The sequence below is a fragment of the Micropterus dolomieu genome, linkage group LG22 (genome assembly GCF_021292245.1).
Source record: "Micropterus dolomieu isolate WLL.071019.BEF.003 ecotype Adirondacks linkage group LG22, ASM2129224v1, whole genome shotgun sequence".
In the NCBI taxonomy this organism is placed as follows: Eukaryota; Metazoa; Chordata; class Actinopteri; order Centrarchiformes; family Centrarchidae; genus Micropterus; species Micropterus dolomieu.
Genome location: NC_060171.1, coordinates 14,173,508 through 14,199,637, shown reverse-complemented (window position 1 = coordinate 14,199,637; position 26,130 = coordinate 14,173,508). Strand labels below are relative to the sequence as shown.

The 26,130-nt window shown below is 39.6% G+C and overlaps 2 protein-coding genes, 1 long non-coding RNA gene and 1 pseudogene across 3 annotated transcripts in view; 1 reads left to right on the top strand and 3 right to left on the bottom strand.

Annotated features, from left to right (window-relative positions):
* Positions 1–3,173, top strand: part of tjp1b (tight junction protein 1b) — a 49,303-nt gene extending 46,130 nt beyond the window's left edge. The window contains exon 28 of the mRNA XM_046038311.1: positions 1,424–3,173. Coding sequence (XP_045894267.1) covers positions 1,424–1,518 — 95 coding nt within the window. The 3' untranslated portion in view covers positions 1,519–3,173. The remainder of the gene's footprint in view (positions 1–1,423) is intronic.
* An 872-nt stretch (positions 3,174–4,045) lies between these two features.
* zgc:101540 (hsFATP2a_ACSVL_like domain-containing protein) lies at positions 4,046–12,558 on the bottom strand. Its single transcript, XM_046038310.1, has 10 exons — positions 11,983–12,558; positions 10,094–10,303; positions 8,983–9,141; positions 8,731–8,855; positions 8,418–8,612; positions 7,683–7,773; positions 7,368–7,566; positions 6,799–6,896; positions 6,519–6,649; positions 4,046–5,288 (listed from the first exon to the last, which is right to left on the bottom strand). Exons 1-10 carry the CDS (start codon positions 12,458–12,460, stop codon positions 5,112–5,114), a joined length of 1,863 nt encoding a protein of 620 aa, XP_045894266.1. The 5' UTR covers positions 12,461–12,558; the 3' UTR covers positions 4,046–5,111.
* A 1,790-nt stretch (positions 12,559–14,348) lies between these two features.
* LOC123961586 lies at positions 14,349–24,264 on the bottom strand (annotated as a pseudogene).
* Positions 24,265–24,609: 345 nt separating this feature from the next.
* On the bottom strand, positions 24,610–26,063 carry LOC123962098. Its single transcript, XR_006822851.1, has 2 exons — positions 25,783–26,063; positions 24,610–25,713 (listed from the first exon to the last, which is right to left on the bottom strand). It is a non-coding gene; the product is annotated as an uncharacterized LOC123962098 (long non-coding RNA).
* Positions 26,064–26,130: the final 67 nt, after the last annotated feature.

Below are 26,130 nucleotides of genomic sequence, written 5' to 3'. Positions count from 1 at the left end.
TTACACTCCGTAAATAAGACGTCCCATCCCCTTCTCGATTTAAAAAAAACAAGACTGAAAAGCAAACAACGATTATAATTTTCTTGGTCGATTCCAATAAATGATTTCTGAAAAGGTCTGACCTGCCTTCATTCGGATTCCCATTAGCACCAGCATACGCATTAGCTATTCTTCCTAAGGTGCATTGGGTTGTGTGTTCATAATAAAACACATAAACAAATAACCTTTATATTTTCTCCAAAATGGGAACAGCATCTTCTCTTACTCAAACACAAACAACAAAATAAGAAAGTGCTCCAGGTTAGGCTACTGGACAGAGCTTTCTTATATAAATAATGTCCAACTAAAAATATACTGCAGTATTAAGTAAGTTACACAAGACACGTGATGTAACACTGTTTCCCATGAATGACAGTGTAACTGTGGTGGAGCCATGGGGGGTATATTTATAGAATACATTACCTGACTTCTAGTTGGTTATTTTTATCTCACCATATTAATTCTACTTAATTCTCCAGCTTATTTTAGTGTTTACTCACAAACTGCTATAATCTGCTCACCTTGCTTTTCCCTACACACACACACACACACACACACACACACACACACACACACACACACACACACACACACACACACACACACACACACACACACACACGTCAAGTCTGTTTGGGGTAACACTGCTTATTTTGGCCTTACAGGTATTACAAATTGCGAGCTTTGTCTTCACAGGATGGGGATATGTGAGACTTATCAGCCCTGGTCATCTCTAGTTTACATTAAAACTGCAAATTTATATGTAAAAACTGATATGATTCCCGTCCTGCACCCTCCAATTGATTATTGATTTTTGTCCTGTCCCCAGTACTGTGATGAAAAGGGAAATTGACTCCCACCCTCCAGGAATCCCACTGTCAGCCTCTAGTTTACATCTGACCACCAAAAACTTAGACACTTTCTATGAGAACAGGCAGAGACACAGATCAGACACATGTCTGGAATGCCCTTTTGTATGGAACTGGATTCCAGCTATTTTGGGGGAATATAAATTCATCTACGAAATAACTGAGTTAACATTAGCAGTCTGTTTTTCTATTGCCGATATTTAAAGGGCAACTGCCCAAACTCACAAGGGCAACATCGTTCCACAGCAGCCTCAAAGATGAGGCTGCCTACATTCTGTGCTTATCTTGTAACCGCAGGCATCTGGCTGATGACGATTATCTCACAATGCCAGATAATCGGCCCAATAAATCGGGTTATCACTAATTAACATTCATTAAATTAACATTAACTTCAATTTCTTGATTACATCTGATGATTGAATGCATGTGTTTTGAGCATCTATTGTTGTTTTTCTGCATTTTCTGCAAGAGGAAGGGAGCACCAGCAGCTGACGTCATGTCTCTATTTCCTGCAGGTGATCCCAAAACCTGGCAGAACAAATCTCTCCCTGGAGACCCAAACTACCTGGTGGGTGCAAACTGTGTGTCTGTGCTCATTGACCACTTCTGAAGAGGGCAACAGCTGGCCTGTTAACTGAATGTGATAAACAGGGGACCACAGTTGCCCCTGCCGTGCTCCCTCCACTGTAGCGGGGTGCACAATGCTCGACGAAGTATGAACTTGATACTCTCAACGTTGTTTACTGTGCCCACAATTTCAAAGAATGAGGAGAAAAAAATAAATAAAACACAAGGAGAGTCCAGCATCCCCAAGGCTGTACTCTTGTTTTTTCTTTAGTTTTTTTCGGTGCTTTCAAGGCTTGCAAAAAATAAAGATTAAAACAAGTTATTTAAACAGGAACTGAAGTTGGAATGCATGACCAGTGCCACAGACTGAATAATCTCGTTTTGACATTTTTAGCTAATTTTGTAAAAGGTCAGAGCTGTGCAAGAAAAAGGATAATTTTGGAAACTCGTTTAATATTGCAATGGGACTTTTTGCGTACTGTAAAAAAATAATAATTATATATATGAAAAAAAAAAACTCACAAACAGCAAAGTTGTTATATGCAAAACTTTTGTTTGTGAGTTCTGTGGTCATGCGTTTCACTCGGGAAGGATCTCGGAGGACTTAAGAAATGCTGACTCATGAAGGAGGAAGTAGGTGTCATAAAGATGAAAAAAATTTGAAGAATGACGGTTAAGTATTAGTATGGGACACCCGTTTGTTCTGATGGGGCTCTCTCTTTAAAAACTGATGTTTTGTAGCAATGTTTTACCGTAGATAAATATACTGACTTGATTTTACAAACTCCTGCTGTCTAGAGATCTATGCATGTGCTATGACTCAGGTCCAGAAGCCTGCTACTACTAAGTTCAACACATGAAAATCCCATCGTACACTGCAAGCAGTGATGCCTTATCTGCATATTAACTTTTCAGTGAAACTTTAAAACATCGGATCCTTCAGTTATAGCGATCACTACGGAAGAAAAAGTTGTCTCTGCATTTTCTCATAAACAGTGAACTTGGATTTAGCACACGAGAATAATTGAGGCTGATGAAAAGGTATGCTTTCTTTTACTGCTATGCATATGAAGTCTGAGGAAATACAAAAAGCTAGAAGATGTTTAAAATTGTGGCTGTACATATTGCTAGTATATGGCCTTGGTTCTCTGTAAATGAACTTTTGTACATCTTTGTTATTTTGTATAAAAGAAAAAACGTTTGTTAAAAAAGAGAAAGCGGTAACATTGGTTATGTTTGTATTCCGGTTATACTCCTGAGCCTTGGAATTGACATAAGCAGTAATAAGTCCGACTTTTCTACCAACATATACACATAACTACTTAAGGCATTTTTAACAGTCAGAAAACTTTTTATTCTTATTTACAAAATAGAGAAGTGCTTGGTTTAAACGATTTTAAAAGATGTACTTGAGGGGGTCTGCTGTGAAGAGTAGTCCCTTCCTTTATTTGTGATACTGGATGCTGTATTGTGTGCCCTGAAATGTATTTTTGTACTAATAGACAATTTAATATGGCACATCAGAACTATTTTCTTTTGATATGATAACACTGCTTCAACCCAACACTAGTTTATTTTCCCGTGTGGCTGACATTTTTATTTATTTTGATTTTTCTTCGGTTCAACTTTTGGTTATTCCTTTGCGACACATTTCTAAGTATACCACTGTATTAATAAATAAATTCATTTTTAAAGTAACTGCTCCTCGGATCAGTGTGCTGTGTTGATCTAAACATCCAGATGTTTTACATACCGACACACCCAGACTGTTTTTCTGCCCAAAGGATTCCTTTGTAGGTTGTCAAGTTGCCGACTGGATTGTCAGTATGATGCAATGCCTTATTTAAGTTTTCTGCCAATCACAGCTGCTTCCCAACTTTTTCCACATGTAAAATCCATGAAATGAAGTGGATTACTCTGCATACACAAATGTAAATCCAGCACAGACAGTCTTAAAAATTTACAGTGGAATGCATCTTGTTGCTTTGCTAACCACAACTGCACTTTATGTTCCTTACAAATTAATTTCCTAGTGTGGTTTTTCTTAATCCGACCTTTTCTGGTTCACCGGCTTCATTAAATCTGAAATAAATTCCATCCATCGTCAACCGCTTATCCTGCATACAGGGTCGCGGGTGAAATAAATTCATTTTCCTGAAAGATCCCCTCCAGACATGTTTTAAGACACTCACTTAACAGTTTATTAGGTACAACTAGCTAAAACTAAAGTAGTCTAATACAACAGTCCTGCAATAAATCATCCCTTTGTGAAGGTTATAATCAGTTGTTTTAGAGAGGCACAACCGTAGTCATTGTGGAGGATGCTGTCTCTGGTGCTGCTGAAGTGAATTGCTTTATACAGGCAGGGTACAAAATTAACTATTTTCTCCACCCACTTAATGGCTAGTGAATGTTAAGTACTCAATAATACCATCGTTTCTTTGGCTGGTGAATGAAGGAAATCTACCAGCCTCTTGCATATTTACCAGCATTTGGCTGGTGCTAATTTTGTACCCTGCTGACAGGTGTTTGTTATTTAGCCTACCTTCACTGATATAAATGGGATGGACTTTATGATAGCAACACCTTTTATTATAATGCAATACAATTCAAACAGTTGAGTCAATACACCTTTAAAACAACAAAGGCTGAACATTATAACCTTCATCGTTGACAGCTGAATGTATAAAGTTAATCTTTAAATAATGTGTCTGATATGGTTTTTGAAACAAAAATATAAGTTCAGTCATCTGGTTAAAAATTCTTAAGTCACATCTACTCCTCCCTTTAAATCTTAAAATCTGAATATGAAAATACTCATGTCATTAGATACAAAATACCTTACTTCACACATTCTCAGTATGTGTTTGCTGGAGGTTTAAAAGTTTCCACATCGCATGTGTAAGTTGCATACTGGACCTCACAAAATCATGTTCGTACTTACACGTGTTTAACTGAGATTTAAGATTAGCACAGAAAAAACATTGTCAGCAAATGAAGATGAAAACAGCCTTCTGGCGTCAAACTCTGCTCATACATCATTCTGCACAGTGAAAGTCAAACATCCAAGTGACATTACAATAAGACATGTCTATCTTATTTGGTTTACTGAAACCAGCTGATTTCCTAGGTTTCGACATTTTGCAACATTTGTCATGTGACTCAGCGTGTGACTAAGTCAGTATAATTTTATGTCAAAGGTTCTGCTGTGCCATTCACCCCACCAGTCAGAAGGTTGCTGTAACAAGAGCACATTATGGAGCCTACTAGGGCAACAGCACCCAAACACTCTGTCACTATAGCTGTAGTCTAACAGTATGTGTTAGTAGCGCACACAAGCCGATAAGACTGCATGTACTTAACATCTGTGCAAAGGTTCACTGATAAACCCAACGATTTGTACATTGTGACTTCAGTCCAGTGCAAATAAGACATACCTGTGTATCACATACTGTCAGCATTATGGAATACAAACATTGAAGAGGTTCACAGTAGTTCTGTTAATTATAAAAAAAGTGGTCTCTTTAATCATTATGTAATGTTTCAAAGTCAGTCTGAGTCCCTGAGATTAGTTGACTGTTAAAAAGGTCCATGAATGCGCTGCTACTTCAACACTGACTACTATAAGTTTCTGTGTTAGAGTTTTATTTCCCTAGAAGTGATTGCTCTGTAAATCTCCTCAGTCAGGGGAACGTAGGTCTTTTTCTCAGGATCTAAAAAGTATAAAGGATCTTTGATGTGAGCTGGGCTGAATCCCTCCTCCACCAACTTCACTTTCTTCATCTTGAATGTCCCCGTCATCTCCAAGCAGGGCTACAAAACACAGAGTGAATTTTTAGAAATCACTTTTGGCCAACTTAAGCTCAGTTAGGAGAGCACACCTCCCTGCCCATCCATGTGCAGACATGCAAAGCCTGAGGCAGAGAGAGCAGCAGGAAAGACACCCCCTCCCCCAGGGTACAAAACAAAACAGGCATCAATACAACAAAAATGACATGCATAATTTTAGAGCCTGAAAGGAGGAGCTGGGGAGAAGAGGGGAATCAGCTGAGCTGTCAGCTGATGTGACTGGGATTGTGAGCTGAGCTTGATTGTGGTGCCTGTCTGAACTAATGCTATGCTCAACTTTTAGAAACAGAACAACACACTAGGGCTGCACCATCACGGAACAACATTATTTTCTTTAATAGTGGCCTTTTAAATTCTTTCCACTACAGTGCATTTAATCAGTCACTTTCAGGCAGCTGACTCAGTTTTTAAATGCCACAGCAATCCCTCAATGGCCTCATGTTAATTTATATAAAATAATCCGAGTCAGTTCCACACAGTGAGCTGTAAGGTTTTAAATTTGGGAAGCGAAGAGCACTGCTATCAGATCAGTAATCTATATCAGCAGATATCCTCATTTAAGGTACTGAGTCAGTATCAACATGTGTGCAGTTTTGGAAGTGGGGTGACACAATGAAGTCAAAGGTTCTTCAACAAAAAAAGAAAAGTATTTAAAAGTAATATAAATGTTATTTCGGTCATTTATATAAGTGTGTATCATTTATCAATGATTAAATTGGTTATCATGCTTTCCATAATGGGGGTATGCAAACAAAGCTATCAAATGCTGCTTTACAATGCACCAACCCAATAATTACCTATAATTTCCTTGATAGAGACATGATACTTTTTGATAAATTATATGCTATATGTTATATAAAAATGTGAACTTTTAAACTCAAATATTTGATTTCTGTCTTTACAACAAAGACCTCCGTCTTTTACGGCATGATCTTTGATTGATTGTCAGAGAATTATCTGTATTTTGGGGACCTTTTTCAGGCAGCCCCAACAATCCTGATGCCTGAAGTGCAAATCCAGGGCAAGAAAGTCTGTAAATCACTTGCTAATGCTTGTACAGCTTAAATGCTGAGAGTGAGGGGGACAATAATGCTCAGTTCCATGTTCCACCTGACACCTGAGTGCCACAATGCTGCAGGTGCATGAAGTAACAGAAGGGCAGAGCACGTTGTTTTTTTTTGTTTTCTTTTTCACCTGGATCCTGATGAATCGGGGTCTCGCGTAAGCTGGGAGGTAGTTGACAATCTGCTTGTAGGTGCCAGAACAGTCAAAATCTTGTCCTTCTTTTAAAATGACAGCTGCCATGCCGATTCGCCCCTCATGACCTGATCAGACAATTCAATTATATACATATAGAAAATATTAAAAAGCACAGAATGCAGTTTTTGCGTTCATCGTCCGCATCCTTACTGTAAAATCTGTAAAATGTGGTTTAACATTTAGGCAGGACCATTTCTGACATCAGTGTTCCTACCTTCAACTTTAACACCATAGACGTTTGCCTCTAAAATGCAATGAGCCATTGTGAGAATGTCAGCAACCTCCGACGTGGCAACGTTCTCTCCTTTCCATCTGTAACATACAAACACATAAAAGTCAAACGGAAATCTTATGCAACACATCATCCCCCTTAACACACTGACTAGCACCAAAGTTAGACAGATGTGTTTGCAAAGAACTGAGCATATCATGTATCAGTTAATCCAAAATTGAAATTATGAAGTTTAACTATAACTATTTTATAATCTGAAAATAAGATCATTTGCCGCTTTGAATTTCTAGAGAATGTCCGCTGTCTTAATCTGATCCATTCATACTGAAACACCTGAACAAAAGGACAAAAGTTCTCTCTCATTTGGTGTCTCAGCAGGTTAAATCTCAGCTCTGTACTCTTTTAATAAAGCCAAACTCACCATCATAAAACTAGTAGTTCACATCTACATATTCTTCTGTTACTGATGTCAGAAAAGCATAAAATATTGATTTAATCTAAAATTAAAACAACAGAACTGACAGGTCAACACAAAATGAGTCACCACTTGCCTGAAAGTGTCGCCAACTCGATCTTGAAAGTACACAAAGTTGTCGTGATCAAACCGAAGCAAATCTCCAGTGTTGAAGTACAGGTCACCCTTTTTCAATACGTCACGAAGCCTCTTCTTCTCAGTCTGTTGTTGGTTGCCAGCGTACCCAACAAAGGGAGACCTCTGAGTGATCCTTCCCACCAAAAGTCCCGTCTCGCCTGACAAAAAGACACATGACGTGTCCATCACAATTTCCCCATAGACCCACGTCTTGAGGTTGCTTGTTTTGTCCGACAGACAAGCCGACAAGTTTCCACCTGTAATATTGACTCACCTCTGGCTGCCTTGATGCACAGACCCTCAGAGTTCCTGACAGGCTCCTCTTTCTCAATGTCAAACTTGATCAAAGTGTAGGGGAAGAAAAACTGGAGAGAAGACAGAAAACATTAAAATGTGTATTGTTTGTGAATACGCTTAACAGCCTACTTTTGAGCTGAGTTTAGCTTTGCTGATTTAACAAGACTAATCTACAGTCATGCCAGCAGCTCTGTGAGTCTGTACTTAGAGCCCGGATTTGAGCTATATGCTCAAATGACAATACTATGTAATGTGTACCATGTTCACCATCTTAATTTAGCGTATTAGCATGTTAACATTTGCTAGGAAGTACAAAACACAAAGCACAGCTGCAGCGGACTTGAATGTCATTAGTTATGTGGGTATTATCTGGTCATAAACCAAAGTTTTGGACAAACTAAAAATTGGACCGGATGGTGGAGGAAATTTGAAGAATCAAAAATAATTACAACTCATCTTGAGGGGAAACATGAATTTACCAAATTCCAAGGTAATCCATCCAATAGTTGTGAAACATTTCATATAAAAACAAAAATGCCAACCTCATGCTGGCGGTAGAGCAAAAGGCAGAGGATCACCAATGTTATTTGTATCCAATAATTAAAGATATTTCAGTCTGGAACAAAGTGGTGGAATGACTGACGGATCCTTGCCAACCCTAGAGGAGTGCTGCTAGTGTGGCTTAAAATACCGTGCATGTTCCTCTGCTCACCTTGTGGACTAAATTGACTCGACCCACTGCACCAATCTTGGACGTGTAATTGATGAAGCCGATGTTTCCTTCTGTGGCAGCGTACAACTCTCTGACTTTAATGTCCCCGAACCGATTCAGAAACTCAGACCAAATGTCAGTTCGGACTCCGTTACCGATGGCAATCCTCACTCTGTGGTTCTTCTCATTGTCTTTCTACATAGAATGAAGTTGACTCACACATAAAACAGAGGCATGCAACGCTTTACATCTTCCATCAGAACAATATTTCATTAATTTAATTAGTTCATTAGTTGATCAAGATTCCTTTTACCTTGGGCGTGTTGCAGAGGTAACGCATCGTTTCACCAATGTACTGCATCACTGTCACATTATACTTCCTGCAGTCGGCCCAGAACTGAGAGGCAGAGAACTTTCTTCTCAGAAAAACGGTTAAACCTGCATTTAACATCATATAACACAGCCTTTATCTTACTGTGAACGTATATATTAAATTCTTAAGTGCCCAAACCAGGTGTGTAAATGCTTTTGTTCTTATACTCATGAAACAATTAAGAGATATTACCTCTCTCGATGGCTCCGGCCATCCCGATGAGGAGGCCTGCACTGTGATAGAGAGGCAGATTGATGTAGAAGATGTCCTCTGCTGTGACACCACTTATTGCCTGGATAAAGGAGGCGGCCCAAACCCTCTCATGAGTGACAACGGCTGCTTTAGGCAAACCTTCAAAAGGTCAAAGAATAATAAATCAACTCAGTTTCTTTAATACAGCAGGTTAGTATTAGATACATGCAGTTTTTAAAGGAAAAGGGGGTTTCAAAACAGAGACTTCTCAACCCACTCTCTGCAATAAGATCCACTCTGCGGTCCATTCATAGACATATGTTCTAACAGGCATACTCCCTTTAAAGCTGCTCTAATATTTGTGTACTATGAAAGGGGTTGCTTGTGGGACGTCCCACACAGAATTCTCACACAACTCTGCAGTGCCTTTTTCCTAACCTGCAAGTATTTATCGTTATGTCAAAACAATAGAAAAGCTAGTTAAAACATCTGACAATCTTACTATTTCACATATAGTATGAACACTTCACAGAACCGTGATGTTCATAAGCAGAGTGTCCGCTCCCATTGAGTAGGCTGAGAAGAGAAATCGAAAGTGTGTCAAGTATCGAATCGCTATTTCTTTCCAGCTTGAAGGCTGATTTTTGCTCCTGAGTGAAAGTTGAAGAAACTTGATGGTTAATTGTGGTTTAAACTCTTCTTTATGGTCAACACTTGAGGCCAAACAGTGGATCACTTCACAAATATGAGGTGGAACATTCAAAACACTTATGATAAAATCTTTGTCAACAAATATCTATGAGAAAAATTGTTAAGAAATTGTTTGTCATTTTTGATTCAGCAAAATAAACATCTCAATAAGAAAATTACATCCTATGTCATGTATGATTTAAGTGAATAAAATCAAACATGTATTGAATATTTATTGACCATTTGTTATTGTTTTATTGACCAGTCCTAACCTTCATGAAGGTAGAATTTATTGCAGGACTGTTGTAATAGACTGTATTAGTTTTTGCTAGTTGTACCTAATAAACAACTGAGTGTATTTTCCACGGCTATGAGTGTAGACTTTCACTTTGTCAGTTTCAGTTTCAGTTTCCCGGTGTACCTGTGGTGCCTGACGTGTAGATGTACAGAGCAGTGCTCCTGATGTTGACGTTGGCTCTGAGGTCCCGGGACAGCGGCTGATCTGAGGCCTGGGAGATCTTGTCAGACAAAGTCTTGATGCCCTGGACGCTGCAGGCCTCTGACAGGAGGTACACACTGATACCCTGCTCTCTCAGCGTTGGTAAAACCTCCTCCACAGCATCCTGCAGCTCTGCAAGTATAGAAAAGCATTCAGCTCTGTACAACATGTCAGAGCCCTCTGTTGAGCAATGCAGCACATGTAGGCCCTGTGTCATGTTACCTCACCAGTATACGAGCACATGGTGCAGCCAGTCCAGGCCAAATGTATGCATTACTCAGTAGTGAAGCTTCAAAATTAGTATAGAAAAACATGTTTTCATTCTGCAGTGTTTCCTCAAAAACTCAGGAGTAATGGTACAGCACATTGACACCATGTCAGAAAAGAAGTTGTTAAAACTTTGTTCCTCATCCAACATTTGCTGGGGAAACTGTTGGATAATGACGCCATATGACTCCTAAAATTATTCTTCTTTCAAAACAGAGTTTAGTTAGAATCGACACAACAGATAAGAATTAAAACATATTTTATTGTGTTAACTGTTATCTAAGACAGACTGAAACAAGTTGGAATTAATCCTTTTTATCATGTGGAGTTTAGGACCAGGAGATGATTCAATATGATCAGTTGTTGTCTTTCTATATAATAATTACGCTGCGAAACAATAATACTTCGATGAAATTTTCCTATCAAGATATTGTGGTTCATGCTTCTCATGTGTAAATGTTTGAGAAGTGAAATGATACAACAAAAATACATTAAATGTTAGTTTCCTAGAACACAAAATAACACAGTGAACATGTATATAACTTTTTATCTTGTTCATTTTGCCTCCTTTAGTGCAGGCTAAACCATACTAATCATTAACCACCTTTAATCAGTGGTAAGATTTATTCACCCCCACTAACCTATACTTGCTAGCAATATGTGGCCTGATATTTGATCTGAAAATTAAAATGCAGCTTTGTTTGTTTGTGTTGTAATCTAGTGGTGGTTTTAATGTTGTAGCTGGTTTAAGTGATGCTAAATAACTACTTTTAGTAGTATTGAGTAGTTTAATCTACTGCAACCAGGGTTGGATCACCAATCCAGGCAACATGGGCATTGGGCAACCCTCCCCGGGCCCAGGTTCACTGTAAGGGCTCCTGAAGGTGAATGTGTACATAAATGATGCACAGAAAAGTGGGAGGAACCGGCGTCATAAGGGCAAAAGTCCATATTATGGCCCCTAAGCAGGTCACTCCAGCCCTGATAGTGAAGCACCATGTTCTTTAAATGAAACCATCTGAGAAGTTAAGGACAAATTTCTCTTCGATGGAATTGCTAACAACTCAGACATTTAGACATGAAAAGGACTGGACACTGCTTCTTTAAATAAAAAGCCCAAAAGTGTGGGAACCACTGGTTTATTCTATACTGTGTTTTATAAGCTGATGTTCATGCAAAATATTACATTTGAAAGATAACCAGTAACTACACCTGTCAAACTAATCTAGTGGAGTAAAATATTTCCCTCTGAATTGTAGTGAACGAGAATAATAAAAACAGTGCAATATATAAATACTTAAGTAATGTACATGTACCTCAAAGTAGTACACAAGTATAGTATTTAAGTAAATGTCCCTTTACCAACTGGTTGCACAAAATGGCAAACTCCAAGTACCAGTGTCTGAAAATTGTACTTTGAACTTCGTATTTCACTAGCAGTCAGCATGCTCATGGAATAATGGTGGACACCAAAAGGACAGAGAACTGAAGACCCCCTGCTCTTTTTCTCTCACACATGTATTTAATATCTCACAGGATCTTACCTGGAGAGGCGATGATCACTTTGGCCCCGCAGCAGGAAAAACAGTGCAACAGAGACTTGGATCTGATGTTGAAGTTGAGCAGAGCAGCCGGACAGCCCAGCTTGGCCAAACCGAGCCAAGTCCACACGAAACTGGGCTCGTTGGGCAGGAACAGGGCGACCGCGTCCCCTTCCTTCAGACGGGCTTCAGCCTGCAGAGCTCTGGCCACCCTGTTGCTCTGTTTATCCACTTCGCCATAAGAATATTCTCGACCTTCAAAGTGCAGAAAGGTCTTACTGGGATGCCTCTTCGCCTTATCTAAGAAGCAGTCCAAGATGCTGTAAAAGGGCTTGATTTTCTTGTATTTGGTGAGCCTGGCGCCGAGTTTAATGCTGCTCAGGATGTAGACGCAGTCCTCGACCAAGTAGGGGAAAAGTGTTTTGAGGAATGGGAAGGACAGAATAGCCAGCCCGGCTACAACGGTGAACCAGATGAACATGTTGCAGAGCGCACTACGCAGGTGGCATCTATCAGAGTGTGTCACAGGAGGTAGGAAAAATGCAGCCCAGTGCTACTTATGACAATGTTCACCCCCTCAGCTCGGGGCGGTGCTCAGCTCTGACCCGCTCACCCCTCCTTCATTCCTGTCGAAAGTTTTCCAGTTGCCAGATCCGGTATTTCCACACGCACTCTGCTTTTTACGATCATTTCCATTCATAATTATGCGATTCTCGTGTTGTTATCCTCCTGATACACTGCACAACCTGCTTCTATTGCGCAAGATCTTGAAACAGTGAGAACAAGTGTGTAAACAAGAAAAACATGAATGGAGGGCCAATGCGTTTCAACCTGCGACACCTCCAGGTTGTGACAGTTAACTGCAGTTTATTTTCTTGTCCCTTTTTTTTTTTAAAGGACAAAGTGCCAATATGAACATGAAGATTGACAAAAGTAACAGCCTAAACCCTTACAGAAACTCTGCAAATGGAAGCTGTTATTATAAATCACCATAATGTGGTGGGCGTGCACTCCTAAAACTGGACTGTATTTGTCTGCTGATTTATGGGGAGGGGCATAGCTACAACACACCCTTTTCATATAAAGTGTATGCACACGCCACACACCCCTTTTATTTCTATGCTGAAGCACTTTATGTTCAGTTTTTGAGAGACTGCCAGAGCTGTTATTTATCTAACGGTGTAGTCATTTTTAATGCAATAATTTAGTGTCTCATAATGTGGTGATCGAAGGTCTAATGTTCTTGAGATTCCTTTTTGACATAGGTGTCCCATGGTTGGAAAAGGGCGGAAACTAATGATCATCTTCATTACTATGAAATCAGTTTTAGTTTTTTAATAAATCAATTAAGTGTCTAAATCTACAAAATGTCAAAATATTGTGGGGAAAATGCCCATTACGGTTTCTCAGAAGAGCCCACTGTCTTTGGTTTGCCTGACTTGATTTGAACTTGACTGCTGTGAGACTTGATTAGTGGAGACTTAACTATACCCCAAAGACTTGACCTGACTTGAGAATACAAAGACAACATGAAAGTCTTGAGTTTTGACCTGGTGAAATCCCAAAATAATAGATGTAACAGGTAGGCCTGGCACAGCCACACACCCCAAATATATAATTATTAGGCCCTCATGTTTGGTCTCGGCTAAATAAAAACACTCAACACAGATTTGAAATCAAAATGTTCAAATGCCATGTCAAGTTAGTGGTCAGAAACACTTGCAAGTTAGTGGTCACTTGCCCTCAAGGACTTGAGATATCACTTTTTTTTAAAATCACATAACGATCAAAAGTGTTTGAGATGTTGCCCTTTTGCCACATTACATAATGTTTTTTTGTGGCGCACCAAGGGTTTCTAGATTTGCTTGTTGCTTTATGATGCTCTGATATTTCACTTAAAAGAAAATAAAAACATCGGTAGTCAACTTAGACTCATGACACCTGTAAAGCTGTGTTTGTATTAGAGGTTTCAGTTATTCAGTGCCTAAATTGTCAGTGCATCATACATATCTCTCACTCTGGACTGATCATCATACATATCTGTCTCTCTGACATCTCTAAAGCTATACCACTGGCAAGTCTAAATCACACACAGGGAAACTGCAAAAGCCAAGAGGCAAATTACAAGTAGATACTCAACAACACTGCCAGAAAGATACAAGATATTAGGTTAACATCACAAACTATGGCCTCAAAGTGACAATGAAGTTAAACCCACACGAGGGGGAGAAAGCGGCACCAGAGATGTCCATTAAAAAACACCTGAACGTTATAATGGTGTTTGGTTCATATACCATTAGGTAGCACATTTTTTTAATAATAAAACTACAAACTTTCAGATGCTCTTGTCAACATCAGTGACCCTATGGTCACCTGACCTCAGTCCTCATGTTTTTCAAGGTATCCTCAATGCTGTTGATGAGCTCTAGGGGCAACACAGCCAGGTCACCCTGCACCCAAACAGAGGGTGAAAGGAGAGCTTCTATCCCAGGAGCTGGTGGGTCATATTGATCGGAAACACTATGCTGCGTTTTAAAAGGACACAGATGAAGATTTATTTACGGCACATGAAGAACAGCTTTTTGTGCACATCACTATTCACCATGTAATAACAAACTTGTCAAGTGTTATTTGCAGTAAAATACTTCTGTGATTTTTTTAGAAGCTACAATTTGAATTGAACTTTGAACTGTACATATTTAACAATGCCTTAACAAGCTGTGGGTTTAGATAGCAACCACTGATTTCAGCCGCCATCTCCAAAAGACCTCAATAACAAGCAACTGCAATACTTTACTTATTTTATTTAAGTAGAAACAAGATTAATTTGTTTAAAACTATGTAGATCACTAATGAAAGTCTTGTATTCATTTTATATAACATAAGAAATTTAATATATTGATCAGAAAATCAGATCTGAGAAAAATTATTCCCCTCAAACAGTTAAGCCCTGAAGAGAGGGAGGGGCGTAACACCAGTCATTCGACAGTCAGACAAGAAGCAATCTTTTGTGTGCAAGGCAGAGATTTCAGCTCCTACGCTAGAAAGACAAGAGCCTTGATAGACCAGAATGACAAATAGCAAGAAGTTGTTTTGACAAGGAGCTCCCAGTTTCCTCCACTGGAAAAACTTGCTTTCTTGCGCTAAGTGAAGCTATACTACTTCTGTAGTTTGCATGAGTCTATGTCAATCTCACATCTCAGTGCAACATGTTCTCTCGAGGAGAATTAAAATCTTCTGGTGATATTAATGAAATCAGAGGCAGAAGTACAAAAGGTACAACCAACACAGAAGAGTACAATAATGCTCTCAACACGAAGGCTGAAACTGTCAAATGCTTTGTAAATATATAATATCACTGGAGTAAACATACCTGAATCCTCACAAAACGTGGTCTTGCGTAGGGCGGCAGGAAAATTACGACATGTATAAAAACACCTTAAGAGTCAAACCTCTGTCCTTCATTCAATGTTACAGCAGCCATTCCAGCTTTCCCCCCCTGATGATGTCATAGAGTGAGAACATTGAATTTTCCCTTGTGGGATTAATAAAGTACGTCTTCTTCTTCTTATAAAGATGTTAAAAGGCCCTCAGATACAAATTTCTATCGGAAATGTAAGATCCAGTGTTTTCGGAGTTTGACACATATTGGGGACTTAAGGCTGGGGTATGCTTGAAACAAGCTAGTTCATAGTGTTGAGAATATTTCTTAGGTGTCTTAATTGATGCAACAGGGAAAGGTAAGACAGGTCTAGCTTAGAGTAATGTAGCTGATCCCATAAGTATTTGACATTATAGCTTTAGGTATTTCTCACACGTACTTGTCCTCATCAGGAAGACAACAATAGACTGATTAGTTAGAGACAGTAGCTCAGACGTCAGGCTAGCAGATATCAGTGTTCTCTGGGAGTCTTACAAGGTTGAGCCATACAAGAATGTTTACAAGAACTAACTGGCTCCACAGATTAGAATAAAACTAATGGATAGTGAGAGATTCCAATATGATGAAGCATTGGAGTCTACACATCAGATAGATAGTTGTTCTAGGTGAAAGGTGACCTAATAGAGAAACCTACAGGCACTAGGGGGAAGACAGAAATATAAAAAGGGACCACAAGATGTTCTCCTTCAGATCTGGTGTTGGCATTTGACGTGTTTACATGTTGTATGCTGGCACTGTGTCTCCTCGGCCGGGCTCAATAACCCATGCTATGTTAAGTCTTCATCATTCTCCAAAACTTCTTCACACCTGAACCTGGCTCACAATAACACAGAACATTTAGTCTGCCCACAATCAAAAGAAAAGGTCTCAAAGCTGCTCTGAATATCTTCACTTGAAGGGAGGGACGAAAAGCTTGCCACCACAGAGAGAAGCGAAACATTTGATAAGTACAACACGAAAAGGTTATTAATGGAGTTTGCCACTCCCACTATTCTTCTTCTTCTTTGTCTTACCTGTATAAGGGGGAAAATCATTTCTAAGTTCTGTACAGAACTGCTTTCATAATTTGGGGGCTTTGAGGGGATGTAAACACAAATGCTTTCATCGACTAATAATCCATCATTGTAGGAAAAGTTTAATATAACAGTGACATCTGGTGTTTTAAAAAGGGTGTGCAAATTCTGACGAATACCGTTGAACAGTGCAATTTATTATAATATATTATTAAGCTGAAGCCATATTCTAGTTTATTTTTTATTTGTTTAAAATTCCCCATGGGCTTTAGTTTATTAATAATAATAATAATAATAATGTTGGTCACCCTTTTTATAAAGTCACATTAAATCAAATATATGACATATCATGTCTCTGTGTCAAGATTTGACTCAAAGAAAAAGTAGTAAAATTTGACACAAATTGGCTATCAGGTTAAAGTATTTTCATTACCTTCATGAACTGTGTGTTACAGCTGCTACTGCTGACTGGTGTGAGCCAATCTTCAGGACAAACTATAATAACAGACTTCCTGTTTTCAGAATGCCTGCATGCCCCTGTCTCTATCACCTTACGCAGTCTCTTTAAACCTGCTTCTCTTCCTCAGTCTGCTCTCACAGGGACAAAAACTAAAGACCTTGTCTATTCGTAAAGGAGAATATTTCAGCCGAAGTGTATGACCAGGGCAGTGATCATGACCGACGAAGTACAAATAACACTGGGAAATGGGGACGAGTTGCATGATACATGAGTTGACAGTACGAACTGTGCCATTTTACTTAAACACATGGTGGACTACTGATAAACACGGCGTCTGGTTAATGGTAAATGGATCTATCCAAATTTTTGTTCCCCTGTTAATGACCTTTGATTTCCAACAAATCCAGACTGAAATCATGAGCAAACAGTCTAGTGCCTGACTTACTCCACATTTTCACCTTGTAGTTGTATTGTTCTAGTTCAACAGACGGACCACCTGAGTGCAAATATCATGAGATATTTACGGACTAAGTTGGAGGACCACCTGAACACGCCATTAAACAACTGGCTGACACAATGTTATATATGATACTGAGGCTTTGAAGGGAGACTGGGTGTGTTCTTCAAATCTTGGCAAAAGAAGGCTGCATTTCCTTTGTCTAAGAAATTCGCCAGACCTTACAGTTTCTCTAAGCTACTCTATCTCAGTTCATTTCATTTATAAAATAATCAAAGCACATTAACAGGTGATCCAACATCAGTGTAAACGACACTATCAACATGGTGTTCAGTTTGGACTCGTTCCCTTGCTCTGGGCCTTAGAGAAAAAATAATGTTTAGTCAATTTGTCGAGGGACAGAGATTTTGATAAGTGTTTAATGGTAAAAGTAATTTTCTCTTGCACCAGATATTCTCTAGTAACAAGCTCTCAAATGTCTTTGTTTTGTGTTATAGTTAAGTGATGTTGGAATATCTTGCTTGGACAAAAAAAACAAAACAAAAAAAACACCATACATTGGGCTTTAGGACATTTTATACACTAGGTGATTAGTCAAGAAAGTAGCTGTTAGTTGCAGTTTTAGCTTACATCACTCTTTCTGCGCACACTTTGCTGTTGTGGTTGTGACAAAGAAAAAAAAAGAACAATGAAGATGTACAGTGAAAATTACCTGGCACTTCAACTCCATACACATTGGCTTCTTTAATGCAGTCAGCCAGTAAGATGATGTCAGCCACCTCAGCTGTAGCTATGTTCTCTCCTTTACATCTATTCACAATATTTCTAAAAACTTTAAAGATGTGCATTCGCAGGACTTTAAGCTTCACTTTAAATTAAGTGGCTGAAATTAAAGATGAACTCACCTGAAAGTGTTCCCAACTCGATTCTGAAAGTAAACAAAATTATCTTCATCGACATGTATCAGGTCCACCAGAGTTTCTCCTTTCTTGAAGACATTATGCAGCCTCTTCTTTTCAGTTTGCTGCAGGTCTCTCACATAACCATGTAATGGAGCGTGCACTGATATATCAGATATCAGAAGTCCAGGCTCACCTGCGGAAAGTTAATTGAGGAGAGGTCATCTTTGGGGGCAAGGCAAGTTTATTTGTATAGCACATTTCAATAACAAGGCAATTCGAAGTGCTCCATACAAAAACAAAATAGGGAAAAGACTTTTTTTTAAATTTAAGAATCAAATAGAAAATAAAAATAAATGAATTTACCCCGTTATACCCATTTGTTCACCCATAACTCTAATGGGTTAAAAATAATCAGGCTTTTCACCTTCCATTGTTTTGCTTTTTTGATTGTCGAACTCTCACAACAGTCAGATACAGTGGTTGAGCATAGCTTAGTTGAACATAAGCTCATCCTGTTCTCACTCTGACACCAGTGTGTTGAAATACAAATGAAACCACTTCTGTTTTATGGTGTAATGTACAGCAGATACGTCAAGCATCTTAAAAACATTCACTGTGTTCAATGATTGTAAAGACAGTGTTGTGGAGAACAGTGACCAATAGCCAGTTGTATGTCCTGGAGTTTCCCTGAATGATGATCTAAAGATTGTTTCTAAGATTTTTCTTTACTCCACTCTGAATCCTTTAATTGTTAAATTGTTTATTTATTTGTGTGTTTTTGGCCTAAATGTCATATTTCAGGACATTAAGTTAATCAAAAACCTACTATGTGTCATATTTTAATGCTTTAATGTTCAGAAAACACATTATTTATCTCATACTTTCATTCAGCACTTCTGTTCATCCTCTGTCTCAACGCTCAGTTTTAACGCCTGTCTCTTTAAAGGTCACCCTCCCTAAAAGCCAGCTTTCTTTTGATTGGCCAACTTCTCTGAAGCCTGCTGAGGGGCAGGAACTAGCTAGTATAGTGCTGAAACTAAGTGTAGAAACAGGTCTGGCTATGCAAGACTAAGCCTCAGTGATTACAGCTCAGCGATGAAATGCCACTTGGTGTTAAACAAATAGGACGGTGGGTCTTCAGACACATGAGGGACACATACTTACGTTTAAAGGCATGAAAAAAACTGCATCTAGTGTAATTTGGGACCTTTAAATCTTAAAATGTAAATTGCACTGCAGACCTGTGTCCTCAATGGTCATCACAGCCCTGGTACTAACGCACCTTTGGCAGCCTCTATGCAGAAACCAGAAGAATTCTTCAAAGGCTTTTCTTCATCTACGTTGTATTTGATCAGAGCATATGAAAAATACCTCTGAAAGATAAAAACAAAACAATGTTGATTAATAGCTTTAATTTACTCACTTTACATAATGTGGAATGATATTTACCCTGTAGAGGAAGATGTCTCACCCAATAGCTCCCATCTTGCCGCTGTAATTCAGACCAATATTCGATTCTGTTGCTCCAAAAAAACTCTGATTTGAACGTTTCCAAACCTGCTTATGAAGTCCCTCCAAACATCTGCCCTGATCCCGTTGCCTAACGCCAGTCTTATTTTGTGGGTTTGATCGTTGAGTTTCTGTCGGTTCATATCTTTGGTGTGTTGCAGAGGTAATGCATAACTTCACCTATGTACTGTATGACAGTGACATTATATTTTCTGCAGTCGTCCCAGAACTGAGATGCAGAAAATTTACTCTACACACAACCACACACTTTCCATTAGCTCAGAAAAACAACCACCTTCCGCTTTGTTCTGATTCTATATAAATGACTAATTCTTCAGTCATTTCACATTAGGGAGCTTTCAGTCGCCATGCTTCAGGAAGCCTCTGCCAAAGGTTTTAGGCTAACTTCAGTTTCTTGTTAAAAACAAAACAGTGTCACCAGGAGTCGTGATGTTTTCATGATGTTGTTAGACACCTCGTATAACAGTCTGAGCTTGTCAGTGGTAAAAAGAAGCATTTTTTATGGACAAAGTTTTGACGGCCATAATTGCCCCCAAGGAATATGTTGCAGCCAATATAGATGGTTTGTGGCTGCTGGCTGAAGCTCTGCTGCACGGATTCCAAAACTCTTTTTGTACCTAGGGTCATTTTGAAAATATGCAAAAATAGGGCCCAGGTTTAAAAATACCAAAATGATCCTTTAAGTAGGCTACAATAATTGAGCGGAGTGTTACATTCCACTGGTTAGGGGAGACCGGGCGATGGTTGAAACATGGGTCAGTTGTAACACATCAAATTTCTCACATCAGGAACAATCATCAATCATTGTGACCGTTTATTTGTGCAACTTTGTTGAATTAAAAAGAATAAAATCCTGCTGGTACCTGACTTTCATAAAAGCGTATTTTCATTTAAATGTTACGCCATAAATTGTTATATTGACTGCACAGACATTGGCAGTAGACTATTCTTGTTCATATTTCCTGCGGTTGACCATTGCCTCTCTCATTGTCACCGGAGTACTTGAGTACTATTTGCATAGGCTATGCTAGGTTGCTTACAAATACAAAGTATTAGATTAAATTGGCTAATCAGTGATCAGAAATAATGTCTATGCTGGAGTTACAAAATGTCTAAAATTAATGAGCGAGTCAAGAGGAACATGACTGCTGCCATGGTCTTGGAGCTGCTTCAGAACTTGGAGAGTGATGATTCTGATGCAGAATCAGAGTTGGAAAGCAACAGCGACCTTTCCTGGGTGAACAGAAACATTTCATCCTCACCGAAGAGTGGGTGAGAGTTCCCCCCTGAGGAAAAAGATGTGGCAGCTTTCATTGGAGACAATGGATCCAGATGTACCGTTCAGGCTTGTGTTCCTGGTGAGCTCCGCAGCCCTGTCCTGTGCTGTGTTATGCTGCCTAGGCTATTCATATTCTGCTGGTCCCATTATTATTATGCTATTTTCATTATGCCATTATTGCTCTAGGCCCTCCCGAACCAGTACATGCTCGAGCCAAATGGAGGGGTCAGCCTGCCCTTAAAGTCATCTCGGCCGGAGACGGCTGTTGACAAGGGGAAGGATGGGACGACGTGGACGGTCCTTCAGTCATCTAAACGTCCAGGGAGAAGGCGGAGCCAAAGTGTCCTGACTGAAGCTGCTGGCCCACTGCCTTACAGGCCAAGAAAACCAGCCTGGTTGGCACATTGGGTAATATCAAAGCATGAGTTGCCCCCCTTCTGCAAAAGAGCAAGCAGCGCTGTTCAACACAAAGATGCCAAAATGTGCTAATGCGACACTTGCCATCTGCCAGGGAAAGCCAAGGATGAATGTGTGCATTGTGAGATCCGTGCACACAAGCATGGGCATCACCGATGGGCTGAAGGTGAAGCCTGAGTGATAAATTACATACTATAATAATACTAAGTACGGCGTGGACGTCCTAGATCAGATGGCAAGGGCTTACTGTGAAAGGCAGTAAACGTAGATGGCCAGTGGCTGTATTTTATGATATCCTCGACCTGCGTGAGATCAGTTATGCCCACATTGTCTTCAAGGACTGCACCAGCAGCAAAATAGCCCAGAGGAAGATCATGGAGCAACAGGCAGAGGAGCTGAGAGCAGAGTTCATGGAGGGGAAAAGGGCAGCATTTGCCATGTGCTCAGACAGGTTCAGATCTAGGACCCAAATGCAGATATGTAAGCAGGGGAAGTCCCTTGTAGAAAATTCCACCAAAAACAAGGTGTACAACTTACAGGCGGTGTCAAACAAAATCCCAAACTTAGCTGTTCACAAAACCGAATAGACCCAAAAGGCAGAGAAATTGCAGAGGCAACTAAAAGTTTAAAATCCACAAACACAAGCAGTAACAATAACCCTTGTTCTGGCAAGAGGAGCAACTCAAAATCCACAGTTAGAAAGCATATAATGCCACACAGGTAAAGTGTCAAGAACAGAATCAGAGTCCAAAACTCCACAGGACAGTTATAATAAGGACAGGATGGCAGACAGTTTCACACAATTCGACTACAAACAACGGACCAGAAAGACAGAACAGAAATGACAATCATATATACACACTGGCAAACGAGGAGGGCAGGATCACAAAGAGATGAAACAAATCAGGGCAGAACAGACACACGGGCAGGCAGGCAGGCTGAATGACAGGGGAACAGACAGAATACAGACAGGTAGATTACATACAGGCCATTATGAAATAGCAAAACAGGCAGAGGCAAAGTAGACCCCCCCCCCCAACCAAGGATCACCAACGTAAAAATACAAAGCAGACAGACCAAAATAAAGAAACAAAGACAAAACAGACTCAGATCGTGACACAGCATGATAGTTGGCACAAGGTTCCAGTCAGCAGCTGAAGCATCCACTGCAGTGCCAGGTTTGGAGAAGCTGCAATCAAAAATAAAACACAAGACACCTGCTGCAAATGCCGCAAACCCGTGTGTGGAAATTGTGTGGGAAGACTATTAAGCTTGAATAGCCAAGGATGCTGTTGATGTAAATAGTTAATATAATATGTATTGTTTTATGGTTCTGTAGTTTAAACTTCTTTCTTGGCTCTTGTTTATTTTTAGATCAGCTCATTTCCAGCTTTTTTGATTATTTTCTGTGTTAAAAAATGTTATAATAAAATGTTTCATAATCAAATAAGCTACTTTAATTGTTATGCTGTTATGTTAAAGGATTTTTCTATGGAAATATACTGGTGTAAATATATGCAATTACAGTACAATGCAATCATATGAATATTGATAAATGTATAATTGAACTTGTTCAAATGTATCAGGAAGGCTGAGTGCAACAGCAGGGAAACAGAGTTGTGGACCCCCAAAGAGAAAACACTGACGAGGAGAATGCAGTTTATGATGATGATGATATTACCTGAACAAAAATAGTCTTACGTCTGAGCATGAGGCAAGAATCCAAACACGGGTTAAATCCAACAAAAGGCAAGGTAATCCAAACATAAGGGAACAAGCCGGAAAGCCAGGGAAAATGAGCACAAGGCAAAACACTCAACATAAGGCGATGGCACCACAAGGACTGAACACAACTGAGGACAATATACAGTATACAAGGGCACACCACACATATACAAGCAGCAGGTAGGTCAATTAATCACAGGTGAGACACGAATCAAGATAGACAGGAAACAAAGCTAGACAAAAACACCAATCACCAAAATTACAAAATAAAACAGGAAGTAAAGCTACAGACAATGCACAAGGATATGTAACTAAATACAACAAAACAAGGAAGCAATGACTAACAAAACCTAAACAAGAACACTGAGGCAATGGTTAAAATAGAAGTATTTAACAAAATAACAGAAAAAAACCACACTCAAACCCAACGTCGTGAAGAAATGTACATTTTGGTGTTATATTTACGCTTCTAATGGGGACCTAAGAGGTGGACACATTATTCGGCAGAACAGATGTTGTAGACTACCTGCCGAGATTTGCATCCACCTCTTTTCTCAGCATCTCCGATCTTCACCAAACCTAGCCACAGAAACATCGGCTCATTTCCGAGGAACAGCGCGACCGTGCCGCCTCCTTTAACCAGTCCACCCTGCAGGAAAACTCTGCGGAGATCGTCCGCGTCCTGGTAGGTAAAATGAATGAACGGCTTGTGCGGGTGAGCCTTCACCACGTCTAAAAAACGGTCCAGGATGAAGTAATTAGTCTGTGCGTATTTTATGACATGGCACAGTGTTTTTAATCTATTATACACGGCTTGGACATCCTGGAAAAGTAAGTAGGCCTATGGCGGAATAAAACAGGCAAGAACAATTGTGACACACGCAGTGGCAAACAATATACAGGCAAGCATGTTTCTCTGTGAAAAAGTTTAATCACCAGCGTGTGGGAGTCTGTGTCAAGTCATGTTTTATACTTCTGGAGAAAAAGAGGTAGGCGCTAAAATATGTAATGAGGAGCGCAGACGCAGTGATGTCAAGGATTAGAAAATGTTTACAAACATGGAAACAGAAAAGGAATCAGTGTAGTGGTTTAAGTTGTGGTAATAATATTTTTGAGTAAACCTTAACTGAAATATAATACATCTTTAAAAAAACTTTAATTTCCGCATATTAAATTACATTGATTCACTGATACTTATTAAAATTAAATTCCACTTATTCTTTACTCAATAAATGTAATTGTGCACACCTTATACTCTGAGGGAAATCTACTCAAAGAAATTAATTGTGCTAGACTCAAATACTAACAGAAACTCACACAACTAAAGTACTACTACTAAACTTAAAATTTACAAAATGCCCATTTTCAGATAGTAGTCCTCAAAAATACAAATACAACTCCATTATTACAATTCAAGTTCTCTTTATTAGTATCATCTTCTCACATCTTTCATCATTTCTACATTTAACAGACACAAAATAAGGTACATCTTGCATAAAGCTGAATAGACCAATAGAAGTCTGAATAGAAGTAACTGACTGCTTGATCAGATAATTAACCGGCAACAATTTTGATAACCTATTTCTTTTCATTCTTTTTTGCAATAATGTTGAACATTCTCTATTTTGTAATGGAAATTCCAAACATATTGCATGTAACTCTGGACTCAGGGAGACTAATGTATGATGTGGCACTGAATCTGTTTAAATGTAACAGTCCAAATATCTCTGTTCTCTTTGTTATCCAGACCTCAGGGAAAACGTGTCTCTGTGGGATGATATGATTGACCCTAAAGCTGGATAAATAACAGGCTCACTCAGCTTTCCTCACTCATCCGAGCATACATGTAGGCCTATATGGCATATGTGTGTTGCTGTGAGTCCTTCTGCAGAAGACTTGAATAAAAATCACAGAAAGACAAGTGTTTGCCTGAGCCATTTGCGGATTGCCAGCACAATTTCCAGATTCTTAAAGAGATTTTTTGGTGTTAAGTGATAATAACTTGAATCTCTTGAGCTAAATAAAATGTCCTTTTACTACTTACTATACTGTGGAAAAAGCAACTATGCATACTTTTATTCCATGAGCAGCACTTTTACTTAAATAATATAAAAGGGAGCTTTGAATGTGGAGTTTTATGGAATCATAAGCAAATAAAGATAGCTAATAAAGATTGTTTACGGCTGGAGAAGTGAAGCAGGTTAACAAACATCTCCCCTTGAGACTGGAAGCTGAGCAGGAAGCTAACAGAAAGTCTATTAGTTCAATTTATAGAAAGTAACGAGCAGCTGTATTTTACAGACCAATCAAAGAACGAGACACAGATTCAGGTTGTCCTCACACAGAGGAGCAGGTGGAGGTGGGGCTACGTACTGAGGCGCTGCTGGAGGCGCTCTCCTCCTCGCTGTTGGTGGGCGGAGCCGTTCCTTTCCGGGAGCGAGGCGAGGAGGCCGGAGCCTTGGTCTAGGAATCATCGTACTCCTCCGCCCAGGCAAACAGGTCGCTGAACCTGCAGGAGGAGGAAGTGATATCAGCTGCCGCAGTGATGTCACCAGTCAGTGTGTGTGCGCGTGCATACCTCATCTTGTGGACATCGTCACAGCTGGCCTGAACAGCCAGTTCAGAAGTGCTTTCAGGAGTTTGTATTGTATTCAGTGCTGTGGGCATGTGTCTTCTCCACTGTTCCATCACCACTCCCACAGAAACGGACAAATCCATCCACAGCCACCTTTCACTTTGGCTGAAGCGGACCACACCAGGAGCGTCAGTGTCAGTGTCCACAGTGAGGAGTGTCAGCAATGTCTGGTTCATCTTTGCACTGAAAAATACACACAATCCAATTATGAGGATAATTACAAAAGAAAGCTAGCACTGCATGCTCATCGGTGCCCCCCCCCCCCCCCCACACTTAAAAGCATATTTTTTA